Raw genomic sequence first — 16,880 nt, forward strand, 5'->3', positions numbered from 1 at the left:
GGTGGAGATAGCAAAGTGAAAACTGGCGCCTGGCGTCCCCTGCAGACACACAGGGAGCCGCAGCCGTAGGTGCCGCCCTTTGCCTAAGGGGCCCTTAGCCGAGGGGGCTGCCGGGCAGGGGACTGCCCGGGGTGGGGGGGGGGGAATTAAAGGCAGGAGGAGAGGAAGGGGAGGGGGTGTGGGCGGGCAGGGAGGCGGAAAGGGAGAGGGGAGATGTTCCTCTCAATTGGAGTGCACTCTGGAAGGTTACGGAAGTCTATCTCACTTGTGATGAGTGCATGTCTCATCTGCCTGTAGTGAAAGTGTTCTGCGGCGGATAGGTTGTATTTGTCGCTCAGGGCTTGGAATGTTACAATTTCCCCATCCTGTATCATGTCTTCTAGTCTTTCTATCCCGGCTGCTTCCCAGATTAGCCATTTAGGGAGTTCATTGAGTTCTGGCAGGTGCCTATTTCGCCAAAGGGGTTGTTTCAGTGTGACCTTCCCTTCTCATCCTAAGTGTCTGTGTGCGTCTATCCAGATCAGTGTTCTTTGGCCTGTTATTGTGTTTGGGGCTGGTCGTGTCATTCTTTGGTAAAGACTCTCAAGTGGGGTGGCACTTGACTATCAGCTCTGATGTGCGGTAGTGTCGGGTTGTTGTTTAGGATGTCGTTTACCACCGACATCTCGGCTGCCCAATAATGTTTTTAAATGCGGGAGTCCAATGCCTCCCTCCCATACGGAGCGCTGTAGGGTTTTCAGTGCAATTCGAGGGTGCCCTCCTCCCCATAATAGTTTCCTGAGTGTCTTATTTATTTTGCGAAATTCAATGTTTGGTATGTATAATGGTGCGTTCTGCAGGATGTATAGGAACCAGGGTAGCGCCAGCATCTTAAACAGGGCTGCTCTCCCCAGTAGGGTGAGAGGAAGGGACATCCAGTGCTTCACATCGTTCGCAAATCTATCTCTAATTGGGTACAGGTTTTTGGTTATATATTGTGAGATCTGTGGTGATCTGTATTCCGAGATATCGGAATTGCTCTTTTTCTACTTTGTACGGGCAATTGTCTAGAGCTGTTGCGCCGAGGTCCTTTATCGGGAATAGCAGGTATTTATTATAGTTAACCCTTAGCCCGCTAAAGTCTTCTATTTAGTATATTCGTGACAACGGGGCATGATGTTGCTGGATCACTTAGGTAGATCAATAGATCTGCAGCATACAGGGACACTCTATCCTCCCAGTACTGGGCCCATCGGAATCCCTTCCATGATTGTGAATCTCTCAACATTATCGCTAGAGGTTCAATCGCTAGTGCAAATAGCATCCCAGAAAGGGGGCAGCTCGGTCTAGTTCCATTACCCAATTTGAAGCTGCGCGATGACCAACCATTCACCCTGACCTCTGCTGTCGGGGCATTGTTTAGGAGTTTGACCCAGCTTGTGAAGCAGTCTCCGAATCACATTCTATCCATTATGCTAAGGCCGCCCAGTGGACCGAGTCGAAGGCTTTCCCAAAATCTATAGTGAGTGCCAGTGGATTTTGTAAGGATGATGATCTTTCAATGGTAGTGTGGAGTCTATGGATGTTCATTTGCGTGGATCTCTGTAGCATAAAGCCACATTGGTCTGGGTGGATATGAGAGCTTATTACTGTCTGTAGTCTGTAGGCTAATATTTTCGCCAGAATTTTGGCTTCTGTATTAATAAGTGAGATCGGCCTGTAGGAGCTACATTTATCTGGTGGTTTGCCTTCTTTGTGTATTACCACTATACTGGCCTTCCTCCGAGCTGGCGGGAGGATGCCTTTTCTCTTTTGAATGCTGGAACATTTTTAAGCATGTGAGGCACTATTTCTCCGGTGTCGGATTTCTTCCATATTTCTACCGGGAATCCGTTGGGTCCCGTAGTTTTCCCATTTTGGAGCTGGGAGATGGCTGCTGTTAGTTCCTCCTCCGTTATTTCTGCTTCTAGGTTTATCCTCTGTGTCGCATTCAGTGTTGGGATATTTAGCGCATCCAGTATACTGGGATCCGTTGGGGATGTAGGAGGAGCACATAGCGCCTTATAGTACGTTGCGAAGGCCTCCGCGATGCCTGGATCAGTTGAGGTCCATTCTGTTTGAAGTACTTATGCGGCGCACTTGGAGGTGACCCTCCTCTCTCCTCTCCAGCCATGCTAGCATCTTGCTGGCCTAGTCTCCTGTCTCGTATATCCTAGCGCACATGGTTCTGTGCTCTTGCTTCGCACAGGTCAGTGTGATTTTGTGCAGTTTCTTTTGTGCCAGCAGCAGGACTGTGTTGTCTTCAGGTGCCCCGGTGTTTATGTACTTTGCCGCGGCGTGCTTCATTTGTGCTTCTGCGTCTTCAACCTCTTGCCTGTGTGTTTTTTTTTTTTTTTAAATTTTTTTTTGTGTGCAGCTGTCCAGCTCAGTACCTCACCTCGCAGAGTTGCCTTGTATGCTTCCCAAATTATCCCTACATCGTTAATTGAGCCTTGATTCAGTTCAAAATATGTTGTGGTCGCTGCCTGGATCTTTATCAGTTCTGGAAATCCTAGGTCGTATGTGTTCAGCCGCCAGCTCGGCGGGGGCTGGGGTCTTTCTGTCTCAAGCGACATTGTCAGCGGTGAGTGATCCGATATTCCCCGGGGGGTGCAGAGTTGCATCTATTACCTTATGTATGTTCTCGCCAGGGAGAAAGTAGTCTAGTCTGGACAGTGACGCATGTACGCCTGAGTGAAATGAGTATTGTCTCTCCGCTGGGTGGATATTTCTCCATGCGTCTTTTAGGCCCAGTGCTGTTGTAAAGGTGGCAAGTTTGGTCGATAATGCTGGGTTGCTCCCCCTTATGTGTGTGCGATCCACGCTGACGTTCATCACCTTGTTGAAGTCCCCGCCTATCACTAGGGTTTCTGCAGTGTTGTTCACTATGATTGGCGTGATGTCTTCTATTAGGGCTGTCATGAGTGCTGGGGGTGAGTAGACCGCCAGTATGGCAATGGTTTGGTTCCATAGTGTGCCTTGTATGAAAGCAAATCTTCCTCCAGGGTCTTGGGTTGCATTGGATATGTCAAACGGAATTCTTTTATATACTAGTTTTAGTACCCCCCTCAAACCCATGGAGAAACCTGCGTTGATTGCTGTCCGGTATTTAGTTCTCTTGAAGAATTTACACATTGTGCCTGCCAGGTGCGTTTCATGAGTAGCATTATGTCTGGGTTGCGTCGGTTTATATATTGTTACTAGTCTTCTCTTGATGCTGTTACCAAGCCCGTTCACATTCCATGTCATGAAGGTGAGTCTCTTGGTGTTGGGTCCGGTTGAGTTCATGAATCTTTTGGTTCGGTTCTATGTGCAGGTGGCTATCGCATCCGTTGGAGATTGTTCTTACCGTTTCAATTTGAGAGTCACTAATGACTTTTTTGTTCGTTGTAGTTGATCGAGCCATGCTGATCCTGTTGCTAATTGATAACCTGTACAGACCCCAGTTCCCTTTCCCTGTAGTCCATCCCCAACTGAAGCTTCCCCCTCCCTCGCTCTCCCTATACTCCACCCAAACACAAAGTACCTGTCGCCCAAGCATTGCTGACCCTCAAAAGGGAAGGGTATCAGCTTAACAATTTTTTATTTGAACCAAAAAGAGATGGAAAACTATTCCAAAAAGGAACGGGGGGGGTGGGTTAGAGTCCCCCTGGCTGGGTCCGCCGGCTTGTTTCCTTGTATGTGGGCATTGGTGCCAGGTTGTGACATACCTTCTGTCTGCTCGCTTCACCCGTTTGAGTATAGCCGTTTCGATATGGTCTGACTGATCGCCTCCGTCCTCTTCCCTTTGGGTTGTTTCTACTTGTGGTTGCGGTGGGCGTGGGTTTGGTGATCTATCTGGTCTTGGCCTGATTTGTCCACGTTCCCTTCTGTTCGTCGGGCTCCAGGTTCCGTTCCGCCCAATTCCAGGCTTCTTTGGGGTCCGTGAAATGTACGGTCGTGCCTTTTGTGGTATATTTTTAGTTGTGCCGGGAACAGGTGGCCATATTTTATATTCTGCGCCTGGAGGTATCTTTTGAGCTGATCAAAGGATTGTCGCGCCTTCTGTACTTCCCTGGTGAAGTCTGGAAAGAAGGTGATTTTTGAGCCATTGTTCGTAATGGATCCCTTGGTTCTTGCCATCTGCAACACCATGTTGCGGTCTCTGTAATTTAGAATCTTTGCTATAACTTTACGCGGTGGAACACTAGGTGCTAGTCTGCCCGTTGGCACCCGGTGGGCACGTTCAATAGAGAAACATTTTGAGAAGGTGTTTGGGGCGTACAGGTCAGCCAGCCACTGTTCGAGGAATAATTCCATCGAAGGACCTTAACTTTTCTCAGGCAGCCCTAGAATTTGTACATTACGTTGTGAGCGACCTTCGCCCTCTTCCACTCGTTCTTCCAGCGTCTTTATTGGTTCCAGTACTCTAGTCATCTGCTGAACCACTACTCGTAGACCATCTTCTGTTTCAGATATGCGGGTCTCCGCTTCCCCTGTGCGAGAGTTGAGTTTTTGGAGATCATGGCATAGGAGGGATACTTCCACACTGATGCCATCCATTTTTTTCTCCATAGAGTATCTTGAGCTAGCTATTGCGTTCATTACATCCTTGAGGGAGAGATTGTCTTCATTGTCTGCAGCAGGTATCGTGCTCCCTTGGTCCAATACTGGGTTTTGTGATGGTATTGTGTATTGTTCCATCTTGCTTTGCGTTGCGGTTTTCCTGCTTTTGTCCTTGTCCATGCCAGCTTTGACAGGGGCGTTACTGGAGCTCAAATTCTGATTGCGTACAGCAGTTTGGTGTGTTTACTCAGCACCTTAGTCGGCTGGGCCGTTCTTCGTTACTCCTTGGATTTGGTTGTGTAGTTTTCTGACAGTGCTGCTCTGGCCGGAACGCCTCCAGCAGTTCTTGTTGGGAGGGGTTTTCCCCGGTTCTCCCTTCCTTCGCTTATTTCTTATTGCAGCTTGTTATGCAGTGGTTTTTGTTTCTTTTATCCTGCGTGGCCTGCTCTTCCATCTCTTACAGGCTTCTTTTCCCAGGCTCCAGTTGTGGTGGACTTCAGAAACAGTTTGCAGGGAGGCTGTGATGGCAGTAGATGTTCACAGGGACTATTTTGCTTGCTTAGTTGTATTTAGGAACTTGTCGTTCCTTCAGACCCAAAAAGGTGCTGCTGATCTTTTAGTGACGCATTTGGGTGTCAGCCGCAGCCTGGCTCGCTCCCTAGAATTGGTATTGTGCTGCCCTTGATGTCGATTTTGCAATATTGTTCAATGTATTGGCGTTCAGGGCGTGATTATGTCCTGCGCTTTCCTCTTGCAGATTGCAGAGCGTGTTTCTGCATCAGCCGAGCTGCTATTTCTAGCACAGCGTTTGTAGATTGCAATAGACAATCCTGAAAACAAGGGTAGCAATCGGTCAAATCTTACTTTTTTCTCTCCCTGCGCGCTGGCTGTGCCACCCAGCTACCCCGTTTCGTTTTAATTTCTTTGTTTGTATTTCAAGCCCTTTCAGCCCGTGTATGGAGGTCTGGGTGCGCGGGAGCCGCACTGTTCCTGGCCGTGAGGGCAGGCAGGTATGGCGAGTGGAGCCCCAGCGGGCTGGGGATCTTGTGTTGCAGTCAGTGTCTTCCGCCCTCCGCCTCTCCCTCTCCTTACCGTATTGTGTGGCTTCATGGCCGCTCCGTCCTCCAGTCCGCAAATCAAGTCGGTGGATTAGCAGGCACTCTACGTGTTACGGAGCGCCCGCGATCTTCTAACCGACCGCACGGCCCGAGTCGGGTCTGCTAATGTCACTGATTCGGAAGGCAGCGTTGGGAGCCAGTGCGTGCGGCGTTGGTGATAGAGCGCCTCAGTCCACCGAGCCCTGGATCATCGATCCCCTGGGTGAGCGAGCCTTCACTTGCTGCACTCGGAGCGTCTTGTTGGCGACGCTTTGCAGTGTTGGTATGTGCGCAGTGATGTGTAACGGTCGCTTGCTAGCTCCGTATGTTGCCGTTAGCCATCTTGGTTTCTGTTTTGGCGCTGGGTGTGCGTTTCTTCCGTTGGGATGATCTCTGGTTTAACGCAGTAAATTTGGTCGCAAAAGAAGCCGGTTGTCGCCTCATGTTTCTGCTATAGTTCGTTGTTATTTTGGTCAGTTCAATCGCCCCTTAAAACAGGATTTTGTGCAGGATGCATGCGTCCCTGGGAGCTACAACGGATCACGACTCCATCGAGTGCTTGCTGGCCACGCCCCTTCCACTAAATCCATTGTTGAAACCTTTAACTTGTGAATATAACGTAAAGAAGTGGTCGCGTTGTCCTAATTCTGATTCCCAAAGAAGGGCTGAAACGTATCCTTCACTTTACATGGGAATACAATTCAATACCAAACTTTAAAAGCTTTAATCTTCTGAATACAACATCAAGAAGTGGTTGTGTGCCTATTTGAGATTTCTGAAAATAGACTGCTTACTATTCTTTTCTTTTAACAAGGCTAACCTTTCACAAATAATACCTTAGTGTATATATTGTTGAAGAGAACAAGCATTGCCGAAGCCAAGAGTCTCCTCATATTAACATTCTCAGAGTTGGTCATGAAAGGTAGCCCATACTTGTACCCCTTAAATATATTGGGGTACCCCCTGATCACGCTCACACCAGATTAAATAAACCCCTCTAGGGAATTAAGGCCATGAGTGGGGGGAATGGCAGAGGACTCTGCCATTCCGACCAGCATTCTGGCTTCCTTGACTGGCTCCTCCAGGCTAATGGCCAGCAGGTGCCTTTATATACTCTTCAACTTGGTCACTGGATACCGGCAGAGCTCATGCAAAACTGTTGTTCTTGCCATACAAGGGATGCTGTAGTCTCCAGTGTTGCATGGCCAGGTTTACATTTAGACCAATCCTGCTTAACCTACTCCTGCCTATGCAGGAATACATTGTAGCTCTTGCTTAACATCATTTGCATGTGTTATAAACATTCATACATAAACACCTCTTCCTGCCATACTCTCAACACTTCACTCAATAAAATTATATTTTATCTGGTCCGGTAATTTCTACAAAAAACCCTGTTTTCCCATCGTACTCTGTCGTGAATTGAATCTTTTTTAGTCTCCATTGGCTTGTGATGGACAGGGAACAGCTGCTGAGTTACTTTGTGTCCTCTGCCAGCCTGCCTGTAGTCTAACTTTAGCACAGGCTGCATTCTTTTTGGCACAGATGATTCTGCTGCTAACCGTGTTTTGAGAAAAGCGAACTACCCTTTAACAGTTTTACAAATATATTCAGTTATATCATTATTTGTGCCTTATATTTAAATCCTACCTATCTTTATTTAGTGACTCTCCTCCCCCCTGGACTCTTGTAGTGCTTAGAAAACAGTTAGCAGATGTCTTGCATAATTCTAAAGGGCTTGGGAAACTTGGGAATGATGAAAAGCACTAGGCTCCATCCCAACAGTCATCTAACTGTACTGCAAAGTTAACTGTTCAATGACCTAAGATACCAGTGTGCGAGTGTTACCTGAAGCTAAGAGTGGCACCAAGGCTTCTGGGTAATTAATCGGGCCAATAACTAGCAGAAAGGTGCAGATAAAGTTGGGAATGGGGAACTGGCTGCTTGTAAAGACTATTTTGAAGTTGACACGACCTGTAGTGCTAGAGACTGGAAGACCGAGAAGTGAGTCTCGAAGGCATACGGGAGAGGCAAAGAGGCAGCCCCTTTTGAGAGAGTTGTTCAGAGGAAGAGTGCCTTGCCTACTATAAGTTGTTGAAGGACTTAAATCACTGAAGCTGTGGTAGTAGTCCAAAGTACTGAAGCTGTGGTGGTATATCTGGTTTGCAGTGGATACAATACGTTAGTAGTCCAGATCAGGAGGAGTACCTTGAGACAAAGGTGACTGTTCTCATGGTAAAAGAAGTAAAAGTGTAGTTGTTGAAGCAGTAGTGGCAAATATACCATCGTGAAGTCTAAAGCTGTAATCCAGAGAATACTGGCTGTTAACCAAGAACTGTGTATCGTTAGTAGCTGTGGGTATTGCATTTCTTTTGAATTGTGGCAAGTCTTCTTGAGGAGGTGACAAAGAATTGTGGCAAGGATTACCGTTGGTGCTATTTGCAAGAAGTAGAAAGTGGATATGTCATCCTGGAGAAGACTTGCTATCATTGGAACTTTGGATAACAAACTTTTACATTAACTTTTGAGACTTTTCTTTCCAACCTTTATTTTAGTTTTTATAACTGTGACAATAACAGATTACAGCAATGCACAGCTTGATGCCCCTGTTCCCCGTGTCCCCCCCAGCCCTCCGCCCCTGTGGTTTGGACAGAAAGACATTCATATAGCGATGCAATACACTTCAGCCTGTGGTACGATAGTCAGCAAGAGTTCAGGACCCACATTGGAGCACTCTGGAGTCTCATGTCTAAATTTAGTCTGATGTCAGCAGGTAATTTATATAGGGACCCTATATGTCTGGAGGTTGTGCATTTAGGGGCAGAGTTCTAATGAAAGTTGTTTCGAATGCATCGAATACACAGCTTCCTAAAGTGAATGCTGCCTCCCAGACCCACGGGCCTATCTGCCCAGGCATATTGCCACAGGCATCTAGAGTGAACACTGCCTGCCAAGCCCTTATACGAAGGGAAGTGATAGACCAAGCTACTCAAACAGACTTCTGTAGTAAGGAGTCTTTGGTGCCCACTGGGGCAGCATTGGTTTGCAAGGAAAGCTTTTATCCCCAACATAGTTGAACCACAGGAAACCTCTCCATCGTCATTGCTACCTGAGTCGAACCTTGCCCACAAAGAGGTTAAACAGTCTACAACTTTGAACACTAAACTGAGGAGGGCACTTTTACAAGGGAATTTACAACAAAAAAAGGCACAAATGCCACTAATAAAGGACACGATCAAACATGACTTTGTAATGGATCAGAGAAATGTCATAACCAACATTCGGAAAACCGAAGTAAGACTCAAGAAGCCCTGCGCAACAAGGTTCTTGCCTAGTTGCGTCATAACTGGTCTAGTTGTGGTCAGACGTACTGACTTAATGTTAATTTGCAGGATAGATCTGAGCGATTGGTGTTCGCAACCTAATAGTGAGATTGTATCATTGTGGGTTGTGGGGCTAGTACCCTACGTGTCTGTTTTAGGCATTGCAAATTCTTCTCAAACGTGCCTCAAACTGCAATCTGATTCTTTAAACGTTTTTTTAAATATCACATCCTTTAAGGAATTGTCCCTTGTGCTCTCCCCTAGCATCTATAATATATTGATGATTAATGTCTGATAGCTGCTTCGGGTGGAGCTATGGCTGTCATTCCCGCAGTGGATTATTCTGTGTCCCATGCCGAATTTACTCATCACATGCTTATGTTTTTATGTTTGTCTTGTCTTTGCGCCATCATGCCTATGGGTCTATTGTGCGCAATATAAATGCAATAAAGTAAAAGTAAAGTAAAACGTTTCCATGTTGTGGCAGTATGTTATGTCTCAGAGCCATAATTGCAATGTGGGTGGGCGACCTTTCCCCCAGGTCATAGCTATGCGTCTTCTTGTGAGGACAGCAGCAGGCCAGCCAGTCTCCTCACCGGGGGTTGCAGGTCTTTGGTGTACCCCAGCATTGTCACTTGGACTTTGTTCCAATTGCTCTCCAATTATTGCTGAGATCTTGTCAGGCATTCCCATGCTAGGTGGAGAAATCCTGCTGCGGTCGTGTCGTACCGCTCGCATGCTGCTGATATAGATGGATGTTTGTGGAGTCTGGCCGGCGCATGGTATACTTGATGAACATAATTAAAATTAATTAGCTTATATCTTGAATTTAAGGAAACCTTTTGCTTCTGCCACAGTGCAACATTTCTTTCTTTTGATGAACACCAACATGCCTGACCTTGAATCCTGGGGAAGGGAAATCACTCAGGACATTATAAGGTTACTCAGACTGTGAATGTTGTTCTTATGATGTGGTATTGCTTTATGTTTGTTGTTTAGTGTGAGGGCCAGTTATTCTGTATTAGTGTTTACCTTTAGCTTTTGTTAGGCAGAGAAATCCTCAGCAGAGTAGTGACAGCAAGTTATTTTTGCATATATTTACTTTGAGAATAAAATTCCCGACCCATCACCCACAGTCTGGTGCAGTGCCTATGGGGGGGATCTGCTACATTCAAATAGGCGAGGGCTGTCCAGTCGTGTAATAGCCGACTGTCAAGATCTGCCCAGCAACACACATTAATGGAAAGAAGTGTGTATTGGAACCAGACAGTCCTAATCCCAGTTCCAGTCACACATAGCACTGACCCGGAGTCCTGACCAGGACCTTTCTAAAGTCCATGCGCTTATGAACTACATGGAGTAGCCATTTTGGGTACGAGGTAAAGATGGTGCACGGTAGTGTACTGGAAAAAGATCTACAGAATGGTTCATGGCCACCAGCCTGTTTTTAGGCCGACAATAAAGGCATACAAAAGTTTGTCAGTCAAAGAAAAAGGGACAGTGTCCCTGTAAACACTCCTTAATGTAGTGTGTGCAAGAAAACCAAAAACACATGTGCAAATGGGAGAATCAGTATCTCTGAACTGGCATTTTAAGGACTGGCCATTGCCCCGAAGTGAGAGCTGAGCAGGTGAATGAGACTGAAAAGATCTCTCACCCCAAAAGTCAGCAGGACAATTTAGGAGGCTTACATTTAGTATTAAGAGTGGGTAGCCCCTTGAATGGGCATTGTTTTTTTATTCATACTAGGTTCTACTGTGTGTTCTGATTAACCCAAAATGCTTATTTCACCTAATAGATATTTTGTGTGATTTTATAATGGTGTACATTTTTCAGTATATCCGTGCAGTGTGTTCTTTGGGTCCAACTGTGGAGACTAATTGTACTGTACTACCAGTTTTCTTCCCTCGCATGACTGCTCTGCCACAGCTACCATTATAGAGAGGTTTGGTCTACATTTACGTTGGATCATCGTTTTGCCATTTGGATAGATTGTTGCATACCCATGACCAAAGGCCTGTTGAAAAATCTTGTGAACAGCCACACTGTAATGGCATTTGGCTGCTATTGCATTGAAAGATCCAGACATGGTGTAGTTGTCAAAACTAATACAGTAGCCACCAACCATCTCCCTACACTCTTTTTGTTGATCAAAATTACCCTGGGGTCAAATGAGGTGCTTTAAAAGAACCCATGTCCCGGTAGCCTTGAGGGCAAGGGAGGATAGCTCAGCGGCAACATGCTCGCCTTGGAAGCAAGACGACACGAGCAACACTGGTTCGATCCCCGTTTCCGCGCTTTCAAACCTCTGGGTATTAAGCGCGTTATAAATATATCACATAATCATAGCGCAGCCCATCAACCTGTGTTGCAGGGACAGGGGGACATTAGAAGAAGTCTCGCTGGAATCAAAATGAAAGTAAAAAAAAAACGGAGGGGGCACACAGTTATGCCAAAGAAACCCACAGAATTAAATGTTCCTCTTAAAACTAAAAAGCTTCTTTCGAAGGGATTGTGTCCTCCGACGTATTCCTTATCTTGATAGATTACATTCCTGATTGCCAGCAAGCTGGAATGTAATCTATCAAGATAAGGAATACGTCGGAGGAACATCCAATCGAAAGAGCATTACAAGGTAAGAAGTAACTTGTTCTTCTGACATTACGTATCTTGTGCAAAATATACTCACCGCCACACAAGATGAAGATCCTTTTTTACCCAGCATATTTGCAAGTACATTCTTATTTAATATTTCGACATGCTACACAGTATCTTAAATACTCTCCTCTCTTCCTAGGAGTTGACATGCACTCCTCGGCCATTGCTACCACTGATTGAGCCAGAGAAATTGTGAACAGCCTAGCTATGGATCAGTGATGTTCACCCCTTTAACGTAGGATTCCAGAAACCAACCTAACGTTCAGGAACAGGTGGGGTCTTTTTAGCATGGACTGGCAGCTACACATAAGGACACATACACAACAGGGATGTGTAAAACGTGGCAATTGCCACAGGAGGTAAAAAGAAAATGTCCAAATTAACAATGTTGTCATATTCCTTCGTAGCGGATTGGAGCGCACTGTCCGCATCTCGTCGAGCTCACTTGCATGTTCATTCTGCATTTACCCTGGACTTTGATTTGTGTAATTTTTTAAGGCCTGTGGTCTGTGTCTCTTTCAGGCCCCTGCAGGGATCCAGGTGCTAATGAGTGCCACCCACAGTACATACCTACAGGATGAGGGCGTGTACCAGTTTCAGATGGATTACCCAGTGCCAGCGTATCTGGTAGCTTTGGCTGCAGGGGATATTGTACATGCGGACATCGGACCCAGGTAAACCTTGTGAAATGGGCCATGTATTTTTGTCTGTCCTTTCAAACTTCTTGGCAGGAAAGGGGGCGTTAAGAGGTATTCCAGCGCTCTGTATTCACAAAAATGTAGGTTAGTGAAAGGGAAGAGATGGAAATGGACTGCTCACTTTTTCCTCCTCTTCACTCGAGTTGTGACAGCGTAACGGACTTACTCTTATCCACACACCTTCCCTTTTTTATTATTGAGAAAGGCACTATGCACGTAACTCAAATTTAGGTCTTGAATTTGATAATGACACTGCGTGCGGCCACCATAACAGTTCTAAATGATGAAACATGTGCATGCTGATGTTGTTTTTGTGCGGCAGACTTTTCAGTCCAGGTGTGAAGAAATGGGATTGTGTGGCTGTCTGTGTTAAGAAGCCAACATATTTAATGATTTAATAGTCCAGTCCTATCGTACAAACCAGGGCGTATACCATCTGGTTTCAAGTATCGCCCACTCCTAGGTGTTACTGCTGAACCGATTCCCGTTGCAGACTGACTTTTCTAACCCGTATTCAATTGATTGGGTACCATGGAGGTTGTTTACATGAGATATTAGTAAACCACATTGCATGCCAGAGACCCTTTTGCCCCACTACAAATTAAGTTCTGTACAATGTTGTCTGATTCTACAAGAGTGTTGCTGTTTTTATGCAGGAGTAGAGTGTGGGCAGAGCCGTGCCTGCTGCAGACGGCGATAAGTAAGCTGGCAGGTTTTGTGGAGCCCTGGCTTAGTGCTGCGGAAGAGCTGTATGGACCCTACATCTGGGGAAGGTGAGAATCAACACTCTATAAAGGGGCCAAAGGTATCCGTTGGAAGACATTTAGATGGGTATTGTATTAAGTTTGATGCCTGGATCAACGCCTTTCTGTGTAGAGTTATACATTGATAAACCATTTTATCTTTAGTGAACTTGCAGGCATATAGTTTCTGCCATTTTTTATTTATCCATTTACATAGAAGCATTCTGAATTTTTGTCATCAACATTGCTCTTTGAGACCCATCTTCTGCCTAATCAAGGAGCACTACAAAAGAAATGTTGCTTTTCAAATTGGTTGCATGCAAAGGTGGTACACCTTTTGAAAATGACATTGCTCCAATGTTGTTAAACTGTTTGAGTACTATGAGAGACCAACGGAGTAGTTTAACGACGTCTGGCCCCAACTCCTATTACAGCCATCGAGACAATATAAGACAAAAAGGGGACCAGCCGTCTATCTCCTATTCAAACTCCATCTTCCCTCCCACTACCCGGACCATGGACCAAATGGGGACCGAGAAAAAGGTTTTTGAAACACGTATAACAAAGTACAATTTTATTCAAAAAACAACACACAATGTAAATGTCTAAGTAAAACAAACATTATAAAAAAGTGTAAAACCTAGTGCACTTCTTATAAAACATCAAATACAAAACAACATTACATGTACCAAATCAGTTTTAAATAAGTAAAAAACTGATAAACAACAACCACCTGCCTAGGTGTCACCTATACACTTAAAACACTCATGCCTATACAAATCTTAGCAATATAACACAAACTCCCTGGTGTATAGTCACGCTTTGGTGTGTAGCACCTCAAAACTACAATTGTCTGTTAGAGGTTTGCTATTGGTAACCTAACAGTTAATCGTCTACCCTTTTACACTGCTACTAGGGTGACTGTAACCACTGAGTTGGTTGATGAACTGCACCTTTCAACTTAAGGTGCTCTTATGCCCGACATGTTTCATTCATATACATTAATGATGAAAATTGCATGAACTTCTTCAGGGGATCCAAAACAATATCCACTATACACAACAAATAAACACAGCACAGAACAAGCTATTGAGCTGCCAAAAAGGTGTGGTCAATCCCCATGTGTGAAGCAATTTTCAAATGATGAAGACCATTAGTGTACACAGCCCGCTAAAAAGGAAGGGCAAAGAAGACCGACAAATGAGAAAATAGATCTGGTTTAGTTACATATGTCAATTCGACTTACTAGGTTGTAATTAACCTCAGTAAGACTCACCGACATCAGTTTTGCCAACATATGGTCAATACTGCCGAGTTCCGCTGATTAGGGGAGCGTCTCATTTGTAGACGGTGAACACATTCTGTATTTCCAAGAAAAGAAGAAAAAAGACTGGCATGAGTAAACAAAGAGGACCACTGTATTCATGACACAGCTGAAGGGTTAGACCAGTGACTACTGCATCATTTGAAATAACCCAGGTACAGGGTGCTCATTATGTGGAACATGTGTCACCGTTAGAGAGTCTGTCACCGATAGAAAGGGTTCGGTCATGCATGCCTTGATTAAGAGAACCAATGTGAATCCACAAAATAAGTGAGAACTCACGCTCAATAAATCACAGATGTGGTACCTCAGAGGCGACCACCCTTTTACCTTCCTCATTTACCGGTGAGCGCCATATCACCGACCCATTGAAGTATTTCAGAAATTCCGCCCACACTTCCAGATCCCTCTTGATTCGTCTGAATTCTGTCAGCCACGCTTTCCGGCCCCTTCGCACCGTGTGTCCTCTGTTTTTCATGGTCTTCTACTCCCGATCTTCCTCGCCCAAGCCTGACTCTGTGGTGCCCCTTTTGTAGCACCTCTCTTTTTCAGCTCAATGCTTCTCTGGAACACGAAGTATTCCACCCAACCTGACTGTGTCCGCCTCCTCCTACTCACACAGCCCCGCCCAGCATACAATCATGCCCACAGTGTCCTGCAAGCCCACCACTGCCACCACCACGCTGCTCACTCTCCTCGCAACACTCGCTGCTCTACAACTCTATACTCCCACCCATCCCCACATGCCCACAACACTAAGCCCCCTCCCCTACCCCATGCATCCCGCTACCCCGGATACCACTCTAACCATGCCACCTCACACATCCTGTGTCGCAATTATGCATAGACGAGAAAGGCTTAGAGCTCGCACACAGACCACAGAACTTAGCACACTACCCCTTCCCACAGAACACAGAAACTATAGACTGAGCTCCCGCACCACATCCAATCGCTGCTCCCGCATGGGACCCCCACTCTCCCACAGCCCACCACCCACTAACCACGCCACACCCCACAATACCACCTCACTTAACATATCTGCTACGACCACCACTCACACTCCCGCAAACAAACCACACACACCTCACATCAAATGTGCCCTCCTCAATGTCTGATCACTCCCAGCTCACGCATCTGATGTTCATGACCTCATAACCAACAATAACATTGACCTATTAGCCATCACTGAAACATGGTTACATGAAACATCAGGCCCCGTTGTTGCTCTTGCACTACCACCAGGCTTCACCATACTCAGACAAGACAGGCCAGATCGAATAGGAGGCGGAGTAGCCTTCATCTACAAGGAAAACCTCCAGCTCCGACCTGTAAGTCACCCCTCGACCAACAACTCTGACCTCTTATTGACCAAACTCTCACTGTCACCCAACAGCACCATCAACATCCACCTACTATACCACCCCCCCAGGCAACACCCCAGACTCGAATGATAACATCATTCACATCCTCAGCAATAATATCAAAAGCTCCACCAAAACCCTTCTACTAGGGGACCTCAATCTCAGATTCAATGATACTAAAGACAAATCTGCAGCCACTCTCACCAAGGAACTTATTGACCTGGGTTTCACCCAAAAAGTAGAAAGTCCTACTCGCGCCAAAGGCCGCATTCTTGATTGGATTGCAGACCATAACTGCCTCTCCACTATCGCCTCTAACTCCTCTTTGCTCTGGACTGACCACAACTGCATCGAGTTCTCTATCCCGATCACCAAAAACCACAAAACTTTGACCCCTGCTAGCGCTGCACAAGTCAGAAGCTCAAAAAAACTCAGAGGATAACCTGCGTCCATACCTCAAGACCCCCGAGCTAGCTCCACCATTCGCTAATGACCCCAATGTCCTAGCAGACATCTATAAAGCTGTCATCACCAAAGCTATCAATGAAATAGCACCACTTGAATGGAAAAAAGAGAAATCTCTACACGCCAACTCTTGGTTTACTGAAGAACTGAACTCCATGCGATCCAACAAAAGAGCAGCACTAAAAAAACTGGCAATCTGACCCCTGCACCAGCACCAAAAACAAATTCAATCTAATCTCCCACCAATACAAGATAGCTATCACCAATGCTAAAGCCAACGCTTTCAACACCCGAATCTCTAATGCCAATTCACACTCTAAAGAGATCTTCGCCATTTTTAATGAGTTTATCCCCCCTCCCCCCCATACTCCAGATGAAATGATCAAAGATGAAGCTTGGTGTACCAGCATTCAAGCTGCCATGCTACACAAAATTGACCTTCTCCAAAAGAAAATCAAAGACCACTGCAAAGCACTTCAACAGACAGGAACCAAACCCACCAACACCCCACCCATCTCGTCCAATCCCACCATACCTGACTTCTCCTTCAGAGACGCCACTTTATCAGAAGTCATCAACCTACTGAAAAATCTCAAACCTTCCCCCTGTAAAGGCGACCTTTGCCCACCAAAACTCGTCAAAGACTGC

General features: G+C 45.8%; 1 protein-coding gene across 1 annotated transcript in view; it reads left to right on the forward strand.

The window, feature by feature from the left end:
• RNPEPL1 (arginyl aminopeptidase like 1) overlaps positions 1-16,880 on the forward strand; it is a 422,807-nt gene that overhangs the window by 90,379 nt on the left and 315,548 nt on the right. The window contains exons 3-4 of the mRNA XM_069618841.1: positions 12,164-12,315; positions 12,996-13,112. Of these exons, the coding sequence (XP_069474942.1) occupies positions 12,164-12,315; positions 12,996-13,112 (269 nt within the window). The remainder of the gene's footprint in view (positions 1-12,163; positions 12,316-12,995; positions 13,113-16,880) is intronic.

The sequence above is a fragment of the Ambystoma mexicanum genome, chromosome 10 (assembly GCF_040938575.1).
Source record: "Ambystoma mexicanum isolate Mex_15411 chromosome 10, UKY_AmexF1_1, whole genome shotgun sequence".
Taxonomy (NCBI): domain Eukaryota; kingdom Metazoa; phylum Chordata; class Amphibia; order Caudata; family Ambystomatidae; genus Ambystoma; species Ambystoma mexicanum.